At 40.3% G+C, this 25,810-nt stretch overlaps 2 protein-coding genes across 2 annotated transcripts; one reads left to right on the plus strand and one right to left on the minus strand.

The window, feature by feature from the left end:
- Positions 1 to 2,307: 2,307 nt before the first annotated feature.
- ccnb1 (cyclin B1) lies at positions 2,308 to 5,965 on the plus strand. Its single transcript, XM_061747645.1, has 9 exons — positions 2,308 to 2,465; positions 2,654 to 2,782; positions 3,084 to 3,176; positions 3,243 to 3,431; positions 3,704 to 3,862; positions 3,937 to 4,173; positions 4,249 to 4,389; positions 5,332 to 5,442; positions 5,515 to 5,965. The coding sequence occupies exons 1-9, from the start codon at positions 2,445 to 2,447 to the stop codon at positions 5,620 to 5,622; spliced, it is 1,188 nt and encodes a 395-aa protein (XP_061603629.1). The 5' UTR covers positions 2,308 to 2,444; the 3' UTR covers positions 5,623 to 5,965.
- An 18,434-nt stretch (positions 5,966 to 24,399) lies between these two features.
- On the minus strand, positions 24,400 to 24,798 carry pmchl (pro-melanin-concentrating hormone, like). The gene has a single exon (XM_061747589.1). It carries the CDS (start codon positions 24,796 to 24,798, stop codon positions 24,400 to 24,402), a length of 399 nt encoding a protein of 132 aa, XP_061603573.1.
- Positions 24,799 to 25,810: the final 1,012 nt, after the last annotated feature.

Genomic DNA, 25,810 nt, shown 5'->3' on the forward strand with positions numbered 1-25,810 from the left:
CTTAGATGAGCTCGGGCCCAGAGAAGCCGGCGCCGTTTCTGGGTGTTGTTGATAAATGGCTTTTGCTTTGCATAGTAGAGTTTCAAGTTGCACTTCCGGATGTAGCGCCGAACTGTATTTACTGACATTGGTTTTCTGAAGTGCATTCACGGGCATTCAATGTTGGTTTTCGGCCTTGCCGCTTACATGCAATGATTTCTCCAGATTCGCTGAACCTTTTGATGATATTATGGACCGTAGATGATGAAATCCCTAAATTCCTTGCAATTGTACTTTGAGGAACATTGTCCTTAAACTGTTCGACTATTTTCTCACGCACTTGTTCACAAAGAGGTGAACCTCGCCCAATCTCTGCTTGTGAATGACTGAGCAATTCACGGAAGCTCCTTTTATACCCAATCATGACACCCACCTGTTCCCAATTAGCCTGTTCACCTCCGGGATGTTCCAAACAGGTGTTTGATGAGCATTCCTCAACTTTCTCACTCTTTCTTGCCACCTGTCCCAGCTTTTTTTGGAATGTGTTGCAGCCATAAAATTCTAAGTTAATGATTATTTACTAAAAACAATAAAGCTTTTATTTTGCACATTAAATATCTTGTCTTTGTAGTGTATTCAATTAAATAAAGGTTGAACATGATTTGCAAATCATTGTATTCTGTTTTTATTTATGTTTAACACATCCCAACTTCATTGGAATTGGGGTTGTATAAAGTCCTGGCTGGCTGATCAGTGCACACATCTGATCTGCAACTTACAGGAAACGCTTGGTTTGAAAGGAGGGTCCACCAGTTATTAAATTCAAGGGTTCACTTACTTTTTCCTCCCTGTTCTGCGAATGTATTTTCAATAAAAATACGAAAACGCAAAATTGTTTGTGTGGTATTAGTTTAAAGAAATTTAGATGAAGCTCAAACTACATTTGATGACTAATTTATGCTGATATGTAAGAAACATTTAAATGTACACAATAGTTTATAATTTAATAGCAGAGTTTAACACAATTTTATTGTGTCAAAATACATTTAAAGCATATGTTTAGGGCGTTACAGCTGAGCTGTATTCTTACTATATATCGTTCGCGCTGTGTAAAACTATGTTAAAAAGTAATTTCATATCGCAACCAGTAACTGTTGGTAACGGACATTAGCGTGCTAGCATGACTCACACATCCTTTTTCCTCCCACTGTAGATGCTCTCGTACTGTATGTGGCACCCACCCAAGGCGGTGCAGAATTGGCTTCGTAGGTGGGAGTGGACGCCAACACCAGGAATTGTGAATGCTATAGAATTGTAATAAATATGCGTTTATGTACACAAACGTTGTGAGGTGTAGTCCTTTCTAAGTTTTTGTTAGTTTCTCACATCCTGGTTTTAGATTAAGCGAGGATTTTTTTAGCCTGGATATCATTTTATTACCGTTGAAATAGAATTGAAACCGCATTGGTTTTTTTTCAATATTCCTGATAACTGAAATGCTTTCAGTTGTTCTATGGTCAGAATTTCATTGTTGTGTCAATATCAAACAATGTGCAACATGATGATGTAGAATCAACATCAGATTTTCAGTGTTGTTTCAATGACTCATTGCAACATTGTTTCAATATTCTTGGCAATTGAAACACTATTGAAATTCTGTTTTTCTATGTTCAAAATTGCAATGTTATTTCGGCATTAAAAATGGTACAACATAATGTAGAACCAACCTCAGATTTCAGTTGATTCAATGACATACTGGGAAAATAACATTGCGTCAATATATTTTCAGTAGCTTCTTGCTGCCTATATGTTTCGGAAAGTGTAATCAAAGGTAAACATGTCTGATAATTTGATTTCTTAATTAAAATAACACCGCAACAAGAATGGCATCACATTTAAGATATAGTAAATCAAAAAAATAAATAAAACACAATATAAAAATACTGAAAACCACGTTCTACATTTTTTTTATTGACAATTAAACATATACAAAAAGTAGTCATTCCAGTTTACATAGCTTTCAGAATTGTCACAATACAGTGCAAATATCAATGTTGTAGAACTGAAAACAGTACAATTCAGCTAACGACAGAGCAATACGTCACATAAAAACCGGAAAAGGAAATAGTTCTAAAAAGGCCGTGTGACCACCAGCGTCCGAAAACATTCAATCCTGTATTCATTATATGTTTATGATATACAGTATATATATTATGTCTGTGATAGCGGGTATGGCTCAAACGGGGTCGATTTAAGTTTTTTTGTCTTCTTTCTTTGTGAAACCATTTCGAACAGATGCGATCGACCAATCAGGTGCTCCGGTAGTTTGATCCAGCCAATCGGCTAACAGTGCTCTAGGATTTAAACCAAGACAAGCAGCGCACTGTGGTGTGAGCAATTGGGCATAGTACAACGTAATCGTTGTATAGCAACGGCGTGTCTTTCGAAGCAGCGAGCATTTAAGAATGGCACTTCGTGTTACAAGGGTAAGTACTTTGCAACTTCTAAAGGATTTGTTGTAAGTCTTATATCGGCGTTGCAGCGACGTAAATGCTAAACTTTCGGGTTTGTGCTAAATGATAACACTCGCTTCAGCGCCTGTGCATCGCTTCAATGTATTAATGTCGTCGCTGCGGCGCAACTAAATGAATAACTTTCGTTTGTTTTTTTCCAGAACCGCTTGGCTTCCTCAAGGACTGACCTCGCTGGAAAGACTTGCACAGTTACTGGGCCAGCACTCAAGACGCGAGCCGCTCTTGAGGAAATTGGTAACGTCCCAGCTAACAGAGAGCCACAGAAGAAGGTGATGTGTATTTATCAAAATACTGGGGTTTTCATTTTAATAATCGAGGAGCTTTCAAACAAAAGTATTTAGCATTAGCCTTGTAGCCATGGCTTTTGGGACAGCTGTAATCAAAAAAAAATCCTGCAGCCATTTTATAACCCCCCCCCCCCCCCCCCCCCCACTAGAGATTTTCAAAGCATGTCACGGTTAAGACTACTTGGTGTCGTGAATGCTTTTATGTTTCTTAACTTTGTGTTTTTTTTGTTTTTTTTTTAAATTTGATTGAAGCACTTTTTGCTTATGGTGTCCCCTTTTATAGACGATCAAGAAGGCCCAGGCTGTTAAAAAGACAAAGGCTCCTGTTGTGACTGAAAAAGCTGAGCCCAAACTTAAAAATGTTCCTGTGGTACAGGTAAGTTATTTTATCAGTGTAGCTGATTTAAAAGTGCTTGAACATGCCTTCATGTCACTGTTCTAGGCTAAGCTTGTGCCAGTGTCCCCAACTCCAATGGAGACTTCAGGCTGTGAGCCCGCTGACTTGTGTCAGGCGTTTTCTGATGTCATTCTGCACACTGCTGTCAGGGATGTGGACGCAGATGACTATGACAATCCGATGCTCTGCAGTGAATATGTAAAAAATATATACAAGTACATGCGTCAGCTGGAGGTGAGAAATGTGCTGCCGAACAGACTTGTCCATTTACAAGATGGTTCTTGATTATAAATCTGGAAATGGTTGACTTCTGTACAGCAAATTGTTCCTCCTTTTTGTGAAATTGTTTCCTCTTGGCAGTTTTAAAGACAATCGGCTTGTCTGCTGAAGTTTCCATGTACAGTACAATGGTGTTAATGCTTTGGAGTTTGGCCTAAAATCCTGCTGTATAAAGGTGGCATGTTATAATTTGCATACAATGGCACACTTTCAAATGTCCTTTTCAGGCTGAGCAGAATGTCAGAGCAAATTATCTCCAAGGCCATGAAGTGACCGGTAACATGCGAGCCATACTTCTTGACTGGCTAGTCCAAGTGTCCCTCAAGTTCCGCCTGCTGCAGGAAACCATGTACATGACTGTGGGAATAATTGACCGCTTTCTTCAAGTAAGTCCTCATCATGAAGTGCTTGCCTCATGAAAGTAAATGTGACAGTAAGCAATTGGTTTTCATTCCCAAAGGATAACCCAGTCTCCAAGAAACAGCTGCAGCTTGTTGGAGTTACTGCCATGTTCCTTGCTTCCAAATATGAGGAAATGTATCCACCGGAGATATCCGACTTTGCCTTTGTGACAGACAGGGCTTACACCACTGCCCAAATTAGAGAGATGGAAATGACAATCCTGCGTGTGCTGAAATTTCAACTCGGCCGCCCCCTTCCCCTGCATTTTCTCAGAAGGGCCTCAAAGATTCATGAAGTTTGTTGCAGAAACTAGATTCCCCCACCCACCTGTGGGCTAAAACATTAAACTGTCTTTCATGTCTTCACTAAGGTAACTGCGGAGCAACACACCCTGGCAAAATACTTGCTCGAGTTAACCATGGTCGACTATGAAATGGTTCATTACCTGCCTTCGTTGGTGGCCAGTGCTGCTTTGGCTCTTGCGCTCAAGCTCTTGGATGCCGGTGAATGGGTAAGTGTTGTACTCAAATGACTATTGGTGTTGCCTGACCTTTTCATTGAGGTAAGGCACAAATTGTCCTATCACACTGGACAAATAGAGCTGCGTACTGTCTGTAGTTTTGTTACTGAAATGCTGGCTCGTTATGGCCATAACGCACTGTTCTGGATAGTGGCGGGGAGATGACATCCATTACTGGCCAGTATTGTGGTGTCTGACCACTGCCATTACAAGGTTGACTCAAGAAAAAACAATTACAAATTTGAACCTGTAATGGTTGAACAGTATGCAATAACTGTCCTGTGTTGATGTTTTTGAAAATTTGGACATTGTTCTGGAAGTGAATCGCTGTAGTTTAGCAGCTCTGGGGGAAAAAATCTAATGGCATGCCATCAAACAGATGTCGCATTGTTTACACTCATGTGACTACACATTGCAACCACAAATATGGCTTTGGGAAGTTGTCGGCAGCGTTTAGCTTTTATTTCAGCAAAGCAGCAAGCGTGTGTGTGATGAGACAATGGTCCTTACAAGTAACAAAAATACTGACTTCTGGCATAAAAAAAAAAAAACGACTATGCCCCATTTTTGGCTGTACTTTCTGATTACTTGTACATATCCTAGCCAGGAAAGTGGTAAATTTGCCAGTTACTGTTCTCACTGATTCTTGACGGCTGGAAGTCAAAAGAATGACTCGGTACACTTTTTGTTGGAGCAAACGATAAAATCCAGTGAAACTCCTTCGCCAGCCGTTCCAAACTTAATTTCACATTAAGCATGATGCAGTGGTACCGCTCGACCCCCGCATAATTGGTGCGCTTGTATGGGCGTTTGATGCTATATATTGTACTTGATCACAATTCTTAAACCACAGAGATTAATGAAGAAGCAGTTGGTGAATCACTAGTCTACATGCCATGAGTGAAGTGATGCTGACCTTGTTTAATTCTTTAGGATGCGACGCTGCAACACTACATGGAGTACACCCCAGACAGTTTGCTACCCGTCATGGCGCACATTGCAAAGAATGTTGTGAAGGTGAATGAAGGACAAACTAAGCATATGGTAAGAGGCTGCTCAAATGTCTTGTCTTTACTTCATTTACAGTACATTGTATGATTTGACTTTCCTTTACAGGCTGTCAAAGGCAAGTACTCTACTTCAAAACAGATGAGAATTGCAACAATCTCACAGCTCAAGTCTTCCATAGTGAAAGATCTTGCGAAGCAGCTCGCAGTGAGTTAAATTTGTGTGAAATGGTTTGCTTTTGTACAGATTTGACCTAATTTTTCCACCCCAAAGCTTTTTATCACTTTTAATGTTTTAAGTCTATTTTAAATCTGTGTGAAAGGGTTTTCTTTTAAAGCTTGAAATGGATATAATTCTTACACCTGCATCAGATCATTTAATCTGTCAAATGCTTGTATTGGTAATTAATCCCTGATTGTTTGCAATGTCTTACTCCTTTTGCCCTGCAAGACTCTGTAGGTTTCAATTCACATTTCTGCTGTTCAAGTTATGTAAATGTACAGCAAGTTTTCATTGGTTTACATTCTTGAATGTTTGAAATTAAATGTTTTGACCAGAAGTTTGAGTCCTTTGTTTATTTTGCTAGCCTCTAGAGGTTGCTATTGGTTAGCATACAGACTAGGTTGCGTTGACATGTGGCACTGAATTTGTTTCCTGCCAGCAGAGGGTACTCTTTACTATAAAGCCTGTGATGAGTTTAATGCCCTGTATAAATGATACAGGTTGAGAATTCAGTCACTCACTAATGGGAAATTCTGAGTAATGTAGCTCTTCTCCTCTGGCTTTTGAGGAAATACGGTCCACTTTGCAGTTGCATGTTTAATTACTGTGAAATTCATATTCAATGCTTTCTTTTGCAAAATGCTCACGGTAATGGGTTTAGTCTTAGACTGTTTTATTAAAAATGGACCAGCCTAAACATTTTTTATTTTTTTTGGTCCCCCCCCATAGACTTGGTGCAAAATTGCTCCATTTAAATTTTGCTGACCGTGCAAATTTCAAATACTTTGCATCACTATCACTTGGTTTCATAAGTATTTTCTATTTGGTGTACTCTAATTTAAAACCTTTTGCAATTTTATATACAATCAAACATAACCTCTCAATTGTGATCAAAATGTTCACTCGGTGCTGGTGAAATTGAAGACCATAGCTCCATGTACAGTAGAATGCAGTTGTGCCAAATGTATTAAAAGCTAATTGACAGTACACTGATGGCTGTGTATCTTCAGTCACAGCTGTGACCCTGGAGGTACCATTTTGAACCCCAATCCATCCTACCATTCCCTAGAGGCCCCCAGGGAGCCTTCCAGAGCAGAAACATGTGCTGCATGCGTGAGCTAAGTCACTGTGTTCATCAGGATCACAAGGTCATCACTCCCTAATGGTCTCCTGGCTAATAGCTTGATGGCAGTTTTGGCTGAGACCTGCTGGTGATTGGAGAGAACCTTTGAGACTTTGGAGTTTGTCGTACTGTTAAAATATCAAGTCTCATCCAACAGCACAGCACTTTAAGGACTTGAAATATAAAAAGTAAGCACATAGGTTTGTAGTGAAGTGTTTAGTGCAAAACTGTGACTTTAAAAAAAAATTCAGCATTGAACCTTCTGTTGCATTCCACATCAGTGAGTTGCTTCAGTTGTCTTGGTTATCCAGGAAAGCTAAGCTTTCAAATTTACTGATAATACAAAGATTTCATGCTTTGAGGCTGAGGTCATGAATGTGCAGACATATCGGTTTACGAGTCTTACTTAGCTGTTCTCCAAACCATACATTTGCAGCTGCCTGAAAAACTCACATTTCATGATTTAGAAACAAATGTGCAGCTGTGCAATTCAAATGTTGTATAGGCAATACTGCTGTGGCCCTAAATAAAAAAAGTATATCAAGTTCCATTACCCCCACCCCCCAAAACTCAACTTTTGGAATGGTGACTTATTGTCCCGCTGGGGCAATTTGGACAACCTAAACAAAAGCTATGGATACTCATGCAACTCAGTTGCACTTTTTTTGGGGGGGGGGTGTGTAACTTTTTAAAACACTTGGTTTACAAGGGGGTTCTAGATTTTGTACAAAAGCAAATTTATATAGTGCATTTCATACACGTTTTCAGAGAGGAAAAAGGTACAAGTTGTTACCCCTTACTGTAGCACGTGCGCAAAGAATCACCTTTGTTCTACAGCAGTGAGAGACTGCAAAAATAAAAAAAATAAAAATATACACCCTTCTCATTCCCACAACAGTGGCAAAGACGCGACACGATGACAAAGTGGCGGACATGGACAACTACCATACAATTCAAACATCTCTAACTGTGAGCAAAAACACACAGAGGCTGTTTGACAGTGACCTGGAGGAGTCAACAGCTTGGTTTAGTTCAGCTGAAAGAGCATTGACCTTGCCTAACATTAGCCTCAAGGCTAGGTAGCGGTTAGCATGGTGCGACTCAGTCGCCATTCCAGTAATCAAAGACTCCTACATTTCTGATGTGTTTATGTAATACCACAGCAAGAATCGACCGCTGAATACCAAATACAATACAACCAGACACACTGTACTCAGTTGTCTATAGATATCGCACTTTATTTTTAGCTGGACCGACAATTTTAGATGAAATTGTTCTCGACGTGAATGCATGTGCTGTGTCAGTCGTCTTCGGTGACCTTAGCAGAGCCTTTTTTTCTTTCCTCCTCTACAGGTTTCAGCTCTCATTGGGAGAATTTGCAAGTCAGCACTGAGGTCCACCAAGAATGCAAATCTTAAAAAGCCTCGAACCTCTCACAATTCCAGCAACTCAGATTGTCGGAGATCGGTCTCAACCACTGGGAGTCTTCCTCCCAGTCTAAACATGGCCGAGCCTTCGAACAAACGAACTGTTCGCAAGGAGTTAATATCCCTGTCTATCATTTCTGTGTTTTAATTCATGAATGACAAAGTCAAACAAACGGGCAGTGCTGTTAACGTTTCTGTGGGGTGCTAATAGGTTGGCAGAAGGCAAAATGGGATTAGTTCTCGTAGAGTGGACTGGAGTCTAGCGTAGCTCAGAGAAACACCGCAGCATTTATTTCTACAGCGTATAGATTTTCAAGTAAATGTCATGCGTCTTCTAAAATGTTGGAACATTTGACTTTTTTGTGTCTTGAGGTAAACAAAAGCACCTATTGTGACTTATTACAGCAAAGTGCTGGAAGCAGGCTTTTCTCCAGACTGCCTAAGCCTCTTCATGTTTGGGTTTATTTTTGAACAGAGAGGAATTTTTACCATCAAGGTTATACTCCCATTTGTTGAACTGTCTGGAAGGAGGGAGATTTTTAAGGGTGCCCAAAGCTTTTTTTCACGAAAAGGAAAAAAGAGATATTTTTGCTCCCAGGTCACCCTGTATATAGTTGAGTATACCGTAATCAACTTGAGAAGGCTAAATGCTTACAAAACCTTGTTTTGAAATAAATTGTTGTATTCAAATCAGTCATCATTCAATCAAATATTTACAATTGCATTCTTAAAAGTACTGTATACCACTTGTACATTGTACAGTATAGTACTTTCAATGCACAAGTTACCTTACTAAAATGAACATGTACACTATAGTGGAACACCTGTGAGATATGCTGAGGTCTTGCGTTACGTTACGCACGACGGTGCCTGAACATTTGATTCTTTTGGAACTGTTTTTTTTTTTTTTTTTTTCAAATTCCACATTTTATGATTTTAGGGTCATTCTAATTTGAGGATTCCACTGTATTTGTTGTATCTAACTTCACTGGGAAATGCTTCAATTTTGTCTCCACATTGATAACGTAGATGGCCTTGCTACCCATTCCAGCTTGCATGATTCTTTGTTTGCTCGTGCTTCAAGTCTTTCCATTGACTTGCAATTCTCCCCTTGCTAGTCCACAATTATGTGTTGCTCTTTGAGTGAACGTGCATTCACTCGATACACGCACTGAATGCGATATCGTACTTTGTTGTTGCTGTCGGTAAATAGCAACAACAAGGCCTCTCACACGGCGTTTTGAGATTAGAATCAATTCCACAAATATGAATGCGCCATATACTCAGCAGGTCTAAGCAGCCAATTTTCTTCTATCAACACAACAACAGCTGCCAACTGTGCTGACATGATGATGAGACAATGCTTTTCAATTGGATTTTCGAGGGCCTGAACTTGTGGTAACACAAGTGATATTTACTGATAATGGGCCTCCATTATACCTCCTGTAGATACTTCAAGAAAAGCCTATTTCTAGGTGAGAGAAATTCACAACATTGGTGTCTTGAATGTAATTCTAATAGATTTTCAGTCATCATAATTGAATAAACCTTTGCTTTTTACTGCGATTGGCTGGCGACCAGTTCAGGGCGCACCCCGCCCCTCGCCCGAAGATAGCTGTGATAGGCGCCAGCACGCCCGCAACCCTAGTGAGGATAAGCAGAACGGAAAAGAAATGAATTCATGAATTTGCTTTTCGTGCAGAATTACAGAAACATCAGCACTCATCTAGTTCTTGAGCAGTGTAATTCAATGTAAGCACTCTCCAGCTCTACTGTTGCTTTTTTTCTTCTTCTTTACCAGAATAAATGGGACTTTCCAGAGGACCTCTGTCAACAATTGCAGCCTTAAAACAACGACTGTTAACGACAGTTGCGCAAGCCAGAAAATGTTGTCCGGGGTGGCCAAAACCAATAGAAAATGTCCTGTGGGGTGGCCAAAACCAATCGTTGAAGGGGGTGATTGAACTTGAGAAACATGAGGAGGGGGCCGCCAGCAGGTTGTCCGACTGGCCACCGCGTAGCTCTGCCCCTGGTTACTGACCAGTCATTTCTAATCAGTTGCTCACGGCATGGTCATTCATTTCGGCAATGTCGATATGCCATTTGCCTTTTTTGGTTTTCTTTTAAATCGAGGGGAAAAAAATTACAAAGATGCGATTTTCAACACACAGGAAGGGGGTTTTCAATTTTACAGTACATTAACTTAATGTTGACAGTTTTAGTGGCTCACATTACATCATATATCTTGAAACAAATGGTATAAAAATGTTATCTATTTTATAACATCATAATCATTGACCTGTAATACTCGAGTTGTTACGTGTTGTGACTTCCTTAATGTCAACTGTTTTTATACATTTGTTTCCTGATCATCATCAGTTTGCTTTGCCGAAAAGAGAATCTTTTTCTGAGTGTGATTAATGTTTTGTTGATGCAGGATTTTTAAATGATAGCAGCATAACCGAAACACCAACCACTCGGTGGCAGTTTTAATTAAGGGTTTAATGTCTTTCTGATATGTAAAGGTAACGAACACTCATCCAGTGAGCATGAGTCGTGTCTGGTGGTATCTTGAATGTGCTGTGTTCTGACCTGAGCAGGCAAGTCAGACCACCAAGGTGAAACATACTACGGATGTTTGGAGGAGCATCGTAAATCAACTTCTTGCGTCGTTTGGCCATCTTCGTTCTTGTCTTCATGAGACGAGGCTCTCGACGGAGCCAATGGATCTGTGTTGTGTACGCTCTGTAGCTACTGGTTCCAGCTCTGTTAAGCCAATCATCGAGAAAATAAACGCTAAAAAGATTTCCTCTTTACTTGCATGCAATGCCCCTGAAGTTGTAAAATTCTGAATTCAAATAATAATAACATGATGTCTCTAAAGTGGAACAAGGATTTTGCAACCTTGTCAAGTGTGATGTCACACAGGATGTGTGTACCTCATGGAGAGCTCAATTCTGTGAGCATCAAAGCATTAACCTTTGCAGGTCACACAGCAGCCTCAACCACAGTCGGAAAAGAAGGGTATTTTGTTTTTATGGAGTATAGTGCTACTTACGTTTACGTTTGAAGGTGTTATGACGCCAACAGTTTGAGTGTGGAAATGCTTGTTTATTTGCTTACTTGCTTTTCAAAATCGAAACAATTCGGAGGTCAACCAACAAGGCGTGTGCACAGACATTTTCTGGGGGAGGTGATCAATCCAAAAAAAGGTAACCCGTCGAATTATTCATGCAATTAAGAAAAAAAACCCCAGTAGAATATGTATTATCTATTTATTTCTGTGAATACAATCAACCCATTCAATAATAGAACTGTTATTAAAGGAGGTGAAGGGAAGCTATAAAGTGGATATAAAGTCAACAATCCCCTGTTCAAATGGCAGGTTTTAGTGCTCTACAAAAGGGAGACTAAGATAAATCATTTTAAAACTTCCACTATATCCTGCACAAATCAATTGAAAGAAAAAACAACAACAATATTTTAGAGAGGGGAAGTAAAAATAAACCAAGATAACACAAGTGCACCTGCCTTCTTAGAAATGGCCATGTGGCCGTGTTCAGAATGAACCTGTCACATTAAAACTCATGCCTCTGATTAACCATGAATAAATCCCAGCTGTTTAAGTAGGCTTTTCCTGACATTTTGTACTCACATCTTACAATAAAAGCCGTGGTTCGCAGAGAGCTTCTGCTGCCTCAAAGGGGTCTCATTGTTCGAATGTATTCGTCAGAAAAAGGGTACCCCAAAAAAAGAAAATGTAAAGCATCAATGTCATATATCGTATATGTATAATTCTCCCAAGCACTCAAATAAATGTCTGTCAGATATCAAAACACTTGGGGTGGAATTGATAACAGTTTTTGTTTTTTTCAAATATGGATGAAGAAAAAAATGGCTGTAGCAAAAGGGCACTTTTTTCATCCATGGCAAAAGGGCAGGTGCTTGAGCACCGCTTGAGGTCTATGTGTGCACGTGCCTGTCAACCAGTGTCCCAGAACGGATTCAATTGAGCCTCAGAGGTTCCACTTCAACCCCTTTTTTCACTCATCATGGCAGATTTTCTTTGGTCAGCAATCCATATTGATTCAGTAATGTACAGAGTCCAATGAGTATACGGTAAACGCCTCACAGTTCTGAGGTCGAGGGTTCAAATCCAGGCTCCTGTGTGGAGTTTGCATGTTCTCGCTGTGCCTGCGTGGGTTTTATCTGAGTGCTCCAGTTTCCTCCCACATTCCAAAAACATACATGCTAGGTTAACTGAAGACTCTAAATTGCCCAAAGGTATAAATGGTTATTTGTTTATTTGGCTGGCGACCGGTTATGGGTGCTTTGCTGGAAAACAGTTTATTGCTTCTGGAAAAAAGTGTGGCATTGTTTTTAGAAGACAGCCTCATTTTCTCTTCAGTGTCTCTGTAATTTGGTCTGAAAAGTCCAAACATTTAGCACAATGTGGACCTTTTTTTGTGGGCCGGTTTCCACAAAAAGGGCAAAACATTATTTTAAACGTTTGCCCTCGTCAAGACATTTGATTGACACATGGGGGCAAACATTGATTTGATTTTTTTTTTTTTTCAGGCGCTGATTGCCCAAGGGATTGATGTGATTCCTTCCCTTTTACATTGATTGTTTTTGTGTGTGTGTGTGTGTGTGTTTTCACGGGTGTGCTGGGGGCTACCGTTCGCATCTGTCGTCTTGCCTGCTCCCCTATCATCTAATACTAGTAGGCTTCAGTTCTTGACCAGCTCTTTTATTAAATGCATGTACTCTATCTTAATATCTTCTTGTTTGATGACTCTGCAGATATGATTCAATCCTTATTATTAAACCACCGAGTGTGCTGCACTTCATTGAAACAGATAGTAAAGCTTTGTTCTGAGCTCAATAATAATTCTCTGTAAAATTGCCAAGATGGTCCAGCACTGAAACATTATTTCTTCTATACACAATGTCTCTTTATATATTAATGTAAGCATTTGCGCGACTTTTATGAAAAGTATCTTTCCAAAAAGATTTCTTTGACAATTTAACATCATATACTGTATATAGTGTCGTTTCTGAAGTTAAGGCTGCCGAATGTAGTGAAAGGCTATCTGTCACCTTGCGCCCTAGTATGAAAGCCCACTTCAACATGAGCGTTGTGCTGAACGTAAAATGTATTCTGTAATCAACTAAACAATTCTTTTAAGAGGTGGCAGTAGCTCAGACTGCAAACCAAAAATGCCAGTTAGTTGTTGGAGAGATGCGAGTCTGCTTCACACTGAGCAGTGTGACCAAACATGACTGAGCTGTCGCGCAGTGTGCGGGGTTCTCCAACGAGTTTTGGTCTGCAATTCCAAATATGAAATATGAATCACGTGGACATCATCGGAAGATTTATCAGAGGCACTCTAAATGGTGGCAGTTGTGTGTGTGAAAATGAAAATGAATGCGATTGCTTTGTGAACACAGTCACATCCCTTTTATAAGAAGGCTTGAGCGCCTGCTCGGAAAAATGTCTGTGCTCCAAAATGTCTATGGGACACTTTGCCAAACACGGACAGAACACAGTCCATTCCCATGTCCTATCTTTTCTCAAACGTATGTCACATGCATTCAAGAATGACAAGATTACAGGGCTGTGGTGTGTGTTGCTCAGGAGAATGCTTTTTCTGTTACGTCTACATTATTCAACTCGTATATGCTGCATGTTGCTTATTAAAAAAAGAAAAACTGAGCTCTTGTGAGGTCTCATGATACATGATGCATGACAGTGAGTAAGATTTTCTTTTTAAAGACAAATTCTTCCTGAAAAAAATGTGGTCACAATTCAAACGGAACAACTTGCACAACCACAGGAGTTGCACTGTATTTATAATAACCACAATGTGCGGTTTCTAACACATTAATTTCAAAGTTATAGACAATAATGTGATCTCTGCAAGTTAATTATTAAGAAATTATTATTTTGTAAAGGTATTTTTAGGTGAGTTCCACTTTAGTATATTCCCATGAATAATGGCAGTATTATTGCCACTCTACCTGCTACAATTTACTCCATTAAAGAGCTTTCAGCCGTTAAATTCATTAGGCCCACACACGTAAAGCACTATGCTTGAGGCTTGAGGCGCCGTAAGGAATTATGAATGATGATGGCGTCCCATTCAACAACATAAAAGAATGAATGACTGAATAAATTGCTTCAAAAATATTCCTTGCTGAGAATGATCGTTTTGCTGAGAACCAGGCATTGGTCACTTTTCAACAAAAATACATTTTTGTATTCATTCTCATTAGGGAGTTGTGGAAATGTAGCACTTCAACTTCCCCATACACACTCCAAGGACTTAACAGGCATCAGAAGCACAGTTATTGATTGTATTGGTCAATGAAAACCAGTTTCCTCTTAAGACTATTGTACTCATGCACTTAGGGTAAATATCACAGCAAGCATTGCAGCCTAGGTTATAAAGAGCACCCGAGTGCCTTAATGATTCACAAGCCCCCCACACCCGGCTCTGGCCCTCCATTAGAGGCAGAAGTGGAAGGACGCATGGGGGTGGGCATGATGATGTCACCTTTCCCCATTGAACCAAGCAAGGACACCTGGGACTCAATGATGGACTCTTGGTCATGGATGACAGCTTTGCCAGAAAAGTCTGAGAGGATGGTGCTCAACTCAGCAACCCAGATAAGTGGTAGAAGAAGAATGGACATTAATGGAAACAAATACAGACATATGACAGCTATCAACGTACAGTGCTGTACAGATTCCCAAGCTCTCAACATATTAAGTACCAGTAGTCATGATACAATGTGGCAATAGATTTTAGGGCCTGAAAAGTGACTACATTGTCAACATTCAGAAGTTGAACATCATTCGGTTCATTTGTATTTGATACATTTTCCTCATAAGAAAGAATGGAAATAAAACAAATAGTACACCCAGCATTTCTTATTTCTTCAAGGTGTGTGGCTTATAACAAGAAAGTTGATTACAAGAACAAGTCACTGTTTTTTGCCATTCCTGTTCATGAATGTGATTGATGTACAGGTCACAAGCTGAGAATCCAGAATCAATGGACTACTGTCTAATTTCCACCAAGGAGAACATCCATCCATCCATTTTCAACACCGCTTATCCTGGTTAGGGTCGCGGGACTCTGGAGCCTAGCCCAGCTGACTTCGGGCAAAAGGCGGACGACACCCTGAACTGGTCGCCGGTCAGTCGCAGGGCACATATAGACACGGACAACCATTCGCACTCACATTCACACCGTCAATGAGTGGGAACTGAACCCACGCTGCCTGCGCCAAAAGCAGGCGAGTGTACCACTACACCGTCAGTGACCCCAATGAGAACAGTATACAGTAAATCCCAGCATGAGAGATGTTCTAGACCCACTTGCAATAGGTAAAAATCTGCAATATACATAGACCATAATAAGAAGTAAAGCGTGTTTGCTTCAAGCTGTTTGTGACTCCCAGTTGACGTTAACTGTAAAACTGACACATAAAATAAAAGACAATTAACATTTCATATTTAAACACCAACCAAACTCAAGTATAGAATTTCGTCGAACCAAAGTTCGCTAGCTTAATGGTAATCTTTCATACAAAGAGCCTTACATGCGCTAACGGAAATTAGCATAGATATTATGGTTATCATAAACATTCAAACGACTGCTACCTTTAATACACAGGGAGCAGCAACACATACAAACAGAGCATACAAATATACTCACAGACATACAGTATGTTATCTCTGCTCTAAAGGAACAACATTTACTGGAGCTTAGTTGGAGACCTTCTCTGCCTCTTCTTAGGCCTCTTAATTGTAGTAGACTACATGCAACTCTGAATTAGGACTTTAATGTATATTGTGCCCTGCGATTGGCTGGCGACCAGTTCAGGGCGTACCCCGCCTCCTGCCCGAAGATAGCTGGGATAGGCTCCAGCACTCCCGCGACCCTAGTGAGGATAAGCCCCTCAGAAAATGGAGGGATGGATGTATATTGTACAAACCCATACAAAGAAATAATAGCTTAAAAATCTGCGATGTAACAGGGTGTACAAATTGTTACTTGTGAGAGGCTACCAAAAAACAAATAACAGATTAGCAAGTGATGTCAACATACGGACAATTCCATGCTGCTAATCAGGATTATCAAAAGCACGCACAAAGACGGCCATGTACTGTACGTTTTCAATGTTTTATGAAGTAGCTGATGAACGAGTCTGGTTTTGGAGGTTGCCAGGAGAACGGTACTTGTCTGACTGCATTGTACCAAGTGTAAAGTTTGGTGGAGGGGGGATTATGGTGTGGGGTTGTTTTTCAGGCCCCTTAGTTCAAGTGAAAGGAACTGTGAATCCTTCAGCATACCAAGCGATTTTGGACAATTCCCCACTTTGTGGGAACAGTTTGGAGCTGGGCCTCTTCCAACATGACTGTGCACCAGTGCACAAAGCAAGGTCCATAAAGACATGGATGACAGAGACTTGACTGGCCTGCACCGAGTCCTGACCTCAACCCAACAGAACACCTTTGGAATGAAAAAGAGCGGAGGACTGAGAGCCAGGTCTTCTCGTCCCACATCAGTGTGTGACCTCACAAATGTGCTTCTGGAAGAATGGTCACAAATTCAAACTAAATGGCACAAAGACAATGTAATCATTGAAAAATGTCTTGCTCCAGCAACCACATACTTCATTTGGTGATTTTATCCCTTTTTTTGTTTCCAGAGCTAATCTCAAACTCAACGTGTTCATCTGTACTCTGGTTATTTAAACTGACTAGGTGGGATTAAATTAGTAATGGACATCGGAGACCCCTTTGGCGCCAGATGCCACGGAACCGTTTGACCAAGCTATATTAGATTTATCTTGTGAGAGGACACAAAAAAAGGGGGTGGGGGTAGCCCTAATTAGATTTTAGTGTCAGATTTCACCTGGTGAGTGCCAGTCATAGAGTCACTGCATGAAATCCAATAACTATTACAGTTTTATTGGCTTAGCCAGATGGTGGGGCAAGTCCACGTTTCAATAAATTGGACACCATTTTCCCACTTCATTTGATTCTGCCAGCAAATCTATCCATGTTTAACATTGTCATTTCTTAAACTATAAACTTATATAGACAGGAAAACTCCCAATATTTTCTTCACCTTTTGTATTCTTTAACTGATGAACAGCCATGGTAAGATGCATTATGTTTTGTGTTATTGTCCCCTGTATAGTACAGTATACAGTATAGATTACAGACTATACATATACAAATATATATGTACATACTGTATATTGCAGTGCAGTAATATAAATGCAATTTGTATGGCTAAGACGAGTACATACTACAGCTTGGCTGTCCACTTTACCAACTACCTTCCGCTCATACTGGTGGGCATATACATGGGGGGTGGGTGAGTAATCTACTCTAATTACTGCTACAGCTGGATCCCTCTTCATCCCATAATTTAGAAAACATTTGATCTTGGACATAACTATTAGTTTTAGGGATTGCTGTGGCATCTGTACTGCACCAACTTACTGATGGCGTATCTTGCTAAAGATTCAAAGATACAAATGAATAAATTCTCTCCCCATTCTCTTGGCCAAATATGGTAACATCAGTCAGACTGATGACTAAATTCCACCCTGGAGCAATGTAACAAAAATAGCCTCTGCTCCCTTAAAGTAAGTCTTAAAATAAGACAATTATTTATGGTTACCAACACTGTGGTCAACGACTCACTTAACTTAACCTATAGTATATAATGCACATTTTACAAGCTGAAAGTGTGTTGATATCTTATTTGCATTTCCCAAACCAAAAAGATGCGTTCCCGGAAATAGATTCTTCTTCCCGTTGACTCTCTTCGTGAGGCAAATTGTCGAGTTGTTTGCTGAGCCACTGGACTCGTAGCAATCAAGCAGCTGATATTCTTTTCAAAACTTCCTGGACCTATTTTCAGAAATGGCATAATATTCTTGATTCTAATTTATGATTTACCTAAGAGGATAAGCGGTACAGAAAATTAATGGATGGCTTTACCGAATATTTCAGTTGTCTTCTTTAGATTACAATAAAGGCTTTCAATCATTCTATTAATTGGAACCTACTGCAAAGAGATTTTTTGTCATCAAGCTAAAACAACTTAGAACCATTTTACTCATTAAAAGCATTTCTCCAAACCCCCCGAAATTTAATTATATAAAAAATGAAATGCCAAAATATTTTCTTAATATTTTCCCTTCTTTTTATTACTACAGAGAGCTGGGTGTTGTTTATCAAACACCTTTGAAAGCATATTTTTTTAAATGCATACAACCTTTTCCACAGCATCAACGTATCAACAGTATGTTTAAACCTAGGTGTCATTAGTGTAGCGTATATAAGTCAAATAAAAATGTAATTAATTTAGGAGAAAAAAATTAACCGGAACCGACGCTTGCGTTACTTCCGGTTTACTGTAATTTTAAGTTGAATTGTTAAAATCAAACTAATTTTACCTATTAAAGGAGCAGGTGTGTACGAGACGGGGGAAGACAACAAGCATAACACACACCCATGACATTGTTCTTATCCTGACTGTTTAATAATGACATTTAGATTAAATGTCCCACATTTTGGCTATTTAGACCTCCACAGAGTGACTCTCTAACATGGACTTAGTATAAAAGTGTCAATTTCATGTCTAGAAATGGCCCCTTTGTCAGCTACTTCTGTTTGACCCGGTTTTGTATCCACTTTGTCCATATTTGGCCAAGACCGCCCCCTTACTTCTGATTGGTTGCGTCCGTGTGGAAGACCAACTTCTGAGAGCACACGTTTGTTATGTTGACAGCGCTGGCTCAGGTAGGCGGAGATCTTCACTAGTGACGTAGATAAGCTTGAGAAATTCCAATGGCCTGATTTCAGGCATCTCGGCAGAATGAAGTATGGAGCTCAGGAATGCGTGGACAATTTTAATTCATTTTTCACGTTTACTAAGGCACGATACATCCAATATTATATCCCAAATACAAATAAAAATCTTTCCTTTCCTTCCTTTCGTTTAATTCCTATTATCATCACAGACAGCTTTGTGTTTCTTACCAAGACAGCCAGTCAGACTTTGTAATTGTTAAGAGAGGTGTACTCCAGGGATCTTCCCTGGGGCCATTACTTGTTTTTTTGTTTTTATCAATGATTTGCCCAAAATTTGTTCAGGCTGTCATATTTACTACTTTATATGCAGAAGATACAGTTATATATTGTTCCCTACCAGACATTCACCAAACGCTCTGCACCCTGCAGGCAGATTTTAACTTAGTTCAAAAATGGTTTAATCAAAATGTGCGAAATTGAATAAGAAGAAATCCTACAATATGCTCTTTTCATTAAGAGCAAATTGTCTACCCTTGCCGGCTCTCCTCTTGAGAAAGTCAAGGAATATAAATATTTGGGCCTCTGGCTTGGCCCTCAACTTTCTTTCAAGTCTCTCATTGACTCAGTTGAGAATACTTTAGCGTTCAATCATCTGTTTTAGCCCCCAAATTAGAAGAAGAAGAATTTTATAATTATTATTTGCAATTTTAGACTATGCAGACATTGTGTATCAGAAAACCTCACAGTCAAATCTTTATCCACTTATTGCTGTTCATAATAGTCTTGCTAGATTTGTTCTGAAATGTCCTTGCATGACTCATGACTGCAGGGCTGGCTGGCCTTAGCCAATGTGGCACCCTATGCAACGATTTACATAGTCTTAGAAAAATGTCCAATAGCAATAGTTTTTAACATTACTTTTAATTTATAAGGTAACATGCCACAAAATTTAAAATAAAACATTTTCCTCATGTCATTACTGTATCATTAGTGCCAAACAAATCATGCGAGTAGCTTGCAGTTGCGACACCTAATGGAACAAAGATAAAGTAGCAACAACTTTCAGCCTCATCAAAGTGTCTGTTTACCGACAGGAAGTGGAGCAGCTGGAGCTTTGGTGCGGCTGACATAACCTGGAGCTGGACACGCTCAAGACTGTGGAAAAGATCGTGGACTTCAGGAAGCATTCTTCGGCACTAACCTCCCCCACACACTGTCCAACTGCCCTGTGTCAATCGTCGAAACCTTTAAGTTCCTGAGAATTAGAGTCACTCAGGACCTGAAGTGGGAGACCAACATCAACTCCTTCTTCAAAAAGGCCCAGCAGAGGATGTACTTCCTGCGGCTTCTGAGGAAGCATGGCCTGGCACAGGACCTGTTGAGGCAGTTGTACACAGTCATTGAATTGGTTCTGTGCTTATCCATCACAGTCTGGTTTAGTGCTGCTACAAACAAGGACAAAATCCGACTCCAACGGACAGTCAGGACTTCTGAAAAAAATCATTGGTACCTCCCTATCCTCTCTCGAGGACTTGCACGCTGCCAGAACTAAGACAAGAGCATGCAAAATCCTCTTGTACCCTGCACACATAAATTTAAATTTCCTGAGCTCTCTGCACCATTTGCACAACTGTCACGATACCAGTTATCGCAGTATTAGTCATTCCAAACCGCTCTAAATTGCTCAAGGTTGCTGCATCATTTGGACAATTGTCACTGTACCAGATTATCGCACTATTGGTCATTTCAAACTGCTCAATATTACTCGAGAACTCTGCATCATTTGCACAACTGACACTGTATCAGATTATCGCTCTACTCGTCATTTCAAACGGCTCTAAATTGCTTGAGGACTCTGCATCATTTGTTCAGTTGTCATTGTATCAGCATTACCATGTTAAGGCCAACCCTTCATTGCTACTGTAAATGACTCTCCATAGTGAGTTTTTATGTCCTAAAAGTATGTTTTGTCACAATGGCTGTCTATTGTCGTACGAGAGCTGATCCAACTCCCGGAGATAAATTCCTTGTGTGTTTCTGACACACTTGGCAAATGAAGATGATTCTGATTCTAGACTGATCCTCCACTCATGGAAACAGTCGCCAAATCACGCACACTTCAGTTGGGTTTGGAGGCATCGCTCGGTGTGCGGCAGCCTTTAGATGCCATGACTGTGAAAGTGACAAGACACCACACTTAAAGTAATTCCGACATCTGTCGGCCAATAGGATGACAGTTACGTCACGGCCCTCCTCGGCCTGCGTTTGAGAACCAGGTCAGAAGAGGTTCTGAGGAACAGTGCCATTGTCACCGCCCGGATTTGAAAAAGTGTATTGGAAAAGCGACCACATAGGGCGGATCCAGGCTGGTTGATGGTAGAACCGGTAAAATGGAAAAGGGCCATAAGTGCATTAGTATCTGCATTTTAATTGTATTTAGGATTTTGAGAAATATCTACAAAACCAACAAGAGAAAATATGTTATTGTGAATAAGTGTAAGGAGTAAGAGAGAAACATAACGCACATCCATCCATCCATTTTCTGACTAAAGACTAAAGTTTAAACAGTCATTCTATATGCTTGACCTATGAGTAAAGAGTACAAAGTTAGGAGTATTTTATATTAATATATGATTTTAAACCCATTTTATGGGTCCAAATTGTAGACTAGATTCAAGCTGATAGGTGTGGTCTTGTCTGGTCCTCTGTCATCTTCGACATGCCCCCTAGTTATTTAACCGGTGGCTACCTCCTCTGCCTCTTGGTTCTTCCCTCTTGCCTTGCCTCCTGGCTCTTGTTATCAGCTCCCCAGCTGCAGGGCGGCCTTCGGCCACCCCTCGCCCCACCCCTTCCTTTTGTTCGGACACGCGGTTCAGCCAGAGAACGGACTCGGGTTCCCAGCCTCTACGTGGGCCACTGCTAGACAATCAGAGCAGCTGCTACTAAAAGTACCAGCGTGATCGCTCTGAAATTGCTAACGAGTCGCTGAAAAGGCAGGAAGAGAAATGGTCGCAACCTCCCACAGAACACGTGAAGAACAACTTTTTTCCCTTTTTCCGCCTGTTTTTGTTTTATTTTTGTGCATCTTTTTCTTTAACCAAACCTATATATATATATATATATATATATATACACTGTACGTTTGTGTATGTTTATTGATTTTTTATTTATCTGTTTGTTCTTGATTTTTATGTCATGTTCGTAATGTATGTATTGTTTGTGCCTGCATGTACATCACTTTTTTTTTTATATATCTAAGAAATCAGTTGTCTATTTTCATGCGATATGGCTGTTACTGCATGTGCATGATTGACCCATGTCCAGATATTTTCCTTCTAACTTATGCTTGTAGTTCTGTTAAATGGGCATATTTTGTTATGTAGTTTACCTCTTTATTGGTAGGGGTGGGCTGTGGGACCAATGGGAGAGATATATTTGTACGGGTATTTTGTGTTGTGTTTATTCTTTTTGTGCTCGACCACCTCTAAAAAGAGATGATTCATCTCAAGGGTTAACCGCATAATAAAGGTAATTTTACTAAAAAAATATTGTCCAACTTGTCTAGTCAGTATATATATATCACTAATTTGAGCTTTGCGTAAGCTTTGTAAATCATATTTTATGCCCTACCCTTGGGTCAAATTCTTCAGAACTTTAATTTTGACTCTCATATGTATGCAGATGACACACAGTTATATCTAGCAGTGTCGCCAGAGGACTACAGTTCAATTGAGGTGTTGTGTCACTGTCTGAAACAGATAAATCACTGGATGAGCCAAATGTTTCTTCAATGATACCACAATAAAACTGAGATCATTGTTTTTGGCAATAAAGAAAAGAGGATTACTGTGAGTAAATATCTGGAGTTACTCTCTTTAAAAACCAAAGACCAAGTCCGAAACCTTGGTGGTCTGATATATTCCGACCTGACTTTAAACAGTCATATCAAATCAATTACTAAAACTGCCTTCTACCGTCTGAAGAACATATCCAGAGTGAAGGCTTGCATGTGTCAAGCAGACCAGGAGAAGCACATCCATGCTTTTATGCTTTTAAAGTTCTGATACTGGTTTATAAATCACTGAATGGTTTAGGGTCCTGAATACATAAAGGAAATGCTAAGGGAATAAAAACCTAGTAGGGCTCTGAGATCGACAGACTCGGGTCAAATAGTGGAGCCCAGAGTCCAAAGCAAACATGGTGAAGCAGCATTTAGCTATTATGCTGCACACAAATGGAATAAGTTGCCAACAGAAGTGACATCAGCCCCAAGTGTGAATGTTTTTAAGTCCAGGTTAAAAACTCTTCTTTTTTCTCATGCTTTTTTGAGCATTTCCATTTTTAAATATTTCTTGCACTGTACCCTGTTTTAATTTTACTTGTATTTAATTTCTCTTTGTTTTAAATGTTTATAAGCTGTTTTTTTCTGTTTTTTGTTTTTAAATGCTCTATAAATAAACTGTATATGAACTGTATAAAACCGTGTATTGAAATTCACTATAGAAATAAATTTGCTTTGCTTTGCTTTGCTAGATTTAGCCTTTAAAAAAGGTTGAAATATTTTGGCAACAGGTTCTTTTACAGTAGGGCATACTCTTTAGGCGTAAACACTATCAAATCAGGAATCAATCCAGAAGTGAGAACTGTACAGCTAGACTTGGTTTAAAACTATCCAGTTGGTCCAGGTTTCCCATATAGGGCTAGCAACCTTGCAATTGACTTGCCACCAGTCCAGGGTGTATGCCTGCTTCTTGCCCAAAGTCAGTTGAGAGAGGTTCGATCTCACCTCACCCACAACCCTAATGGGGACAAGCGGTATAATGAATGGACGCACTTGAAAGCAAGCCAGATAGACTCAGACGGACATCATACGTCAAGTTGTACAGTGCTTATTCTTTTTAGGGCCGCAAACTTGGAACAAGAGGCGAACTCTCTCCTGGACTGGTTACCAGTCAATCACAGGGAAATTTAGAGTATTGATGGGGAATTAACCCAACCCCAGCTGCACGAAGGTCAGCTGTGTGAAACATTGAACTCCCAAACAGCCCTTCGCAGACAACAAATATAAGACGACCAGGAAAACTTGACCAATTACCAATGACAAAGCATATTTACAGTTTGTCCTTTCGACTTAGCAAAAGTCATAAATACTAAAAATACACATCGGAATACAATAGTTTTTAATCATCAATCGGAATCATCTTTATTTCCCAAGTATGTCCAAAAAACACACAAGGAATTTGTCTCCGGTAGTTGGAGCCGCTCCAGTACGACAACAGACAGTCACTTGACAGAGAACAATATGCAATCAAGTGAATATGGACACATCATTATTGAATATATTACAATTCAGGACAATGCAATCTGTCCAAATTGTCCTAGACTTCCCAGCATGGCCGGTACACTCGTCCCACCATGCATCGCATGGTGTCCCGCCTCAGGATGGGGATACTCAGGTCCTGGCCGGTGTTCGTGCGTTTGACGACCTGACTGTTGTCATCAGCTCGTCGCTTGTAGACGGGCAGTCCATTGTGCAGCATTCGAAGGTCGCGCCAAAGACTCGGATCAGCAACAACCACGACCCGCTGCCCTCTTGTTCTGTCATCGGTGATGAGATTTGCCTCGTCGCGGTTTTTTTCTGTCACCTCGTCGCTCAGTAAGGAGGTGAATGAATCCTGCTCCAAGGAGCTGTCTTCAGCCAGGCCCACGGGCAACGCACAAGACGAGTGCAGCAAGAGAGCTGCAGCGAAGATGACGCACATGAGAGACTGTCTCATGGTGAAGATCTTTTTGGAGATAGCTTGGCTTCAACGAAGAATCTCTCTGCAAGATGTCTCAGTTTCTTGTTGTGACTTAAAGGACCTGGGATGTTCCTTTATAACATTTGAGATACACAGGATTTTCCACATTGGCGTTTGTCCTTAACGTGATTATAGGTTCTCCCGTTGTGTTCAGGAAATTAGCTGAAAGCATTAAAATGGAGTCAAGTAGAACTCTTGCACTGTTCAAGTGGGTTGTCTTCGCAAAAGTTAATTAAAGTCTTGTGTTGGATGACTTGATAACAAAACAGTGGGAATTCTTTGATTAGGTGCAGACAAGAAGACTTTAATCCAAAATAAATGGCCTTTGAAATAATGGAGTTGGATTAACTGGCCGTGAAGCGCATTGTGGTTTCATACTGTGATGAAGGCTCCCCGCCTTTACTCATTGTTCCCTCTTATTTTCTACAGCAATCTCCAAATAGGATTAGTGGGAGAAGATGACAAATGATTGTTGAAGTGTTTGTTTGTCGTGTAGCTAGCTTCTTCTCAACGTGGCAGAGTCAAAGTTAAGTTTGAAGATGATCCTAAAGGAGAATATCGCAACAAATCTGCTGTGTGGAAAGTGGTTGAGTCTCTTTCCCTAATTATGGCTGCCAGATTTATTCTAGGAGCTACACACATCTGCACATACATAAGCTCCAAAAGATATTGCAATCTAATGATGCAAGTGAGATCAGTCAGTCACCAAATTAGAATTTTTCAGTCATTCATTAATTAATTCATCTTCCGTTCCACTTATCCTCACTAGGGCGTGCTGGAGCCTATCCCAGCTATCTTCGGGCGAGAGGCGGAGCACACCCTGAACTGGTCGCCAGCCAATCGCAGGGCACCTATAAACAAACAACCATTCGCAGTCACATTCACACCTACGGGCAATTTATAGTCTACAATTCCGGTCGTCAATAACCCAGAGGGGTGGAGAGGGTTTGGCAGGAGGGCTTAGGGTGCAGGTGGAGACACGCTTCAG

This window comes from Phyllopteryx taeniolatus, chromosome 15 (genome assembly GCF_024500385.1).
Source record: "Phyllopteryx taeniolatus isolate TA_2022b chromosome 15, UOR_Ptae_1.2, whole genome shotgun sequence".
NCBI classification, from domain to species: Eukaryota; Metazoa; Chordata; class Actinopteri; order Syngnathiformes; family Syngnathidae; genus Phyllopteryx; species Phyllopteryx taeniolatus.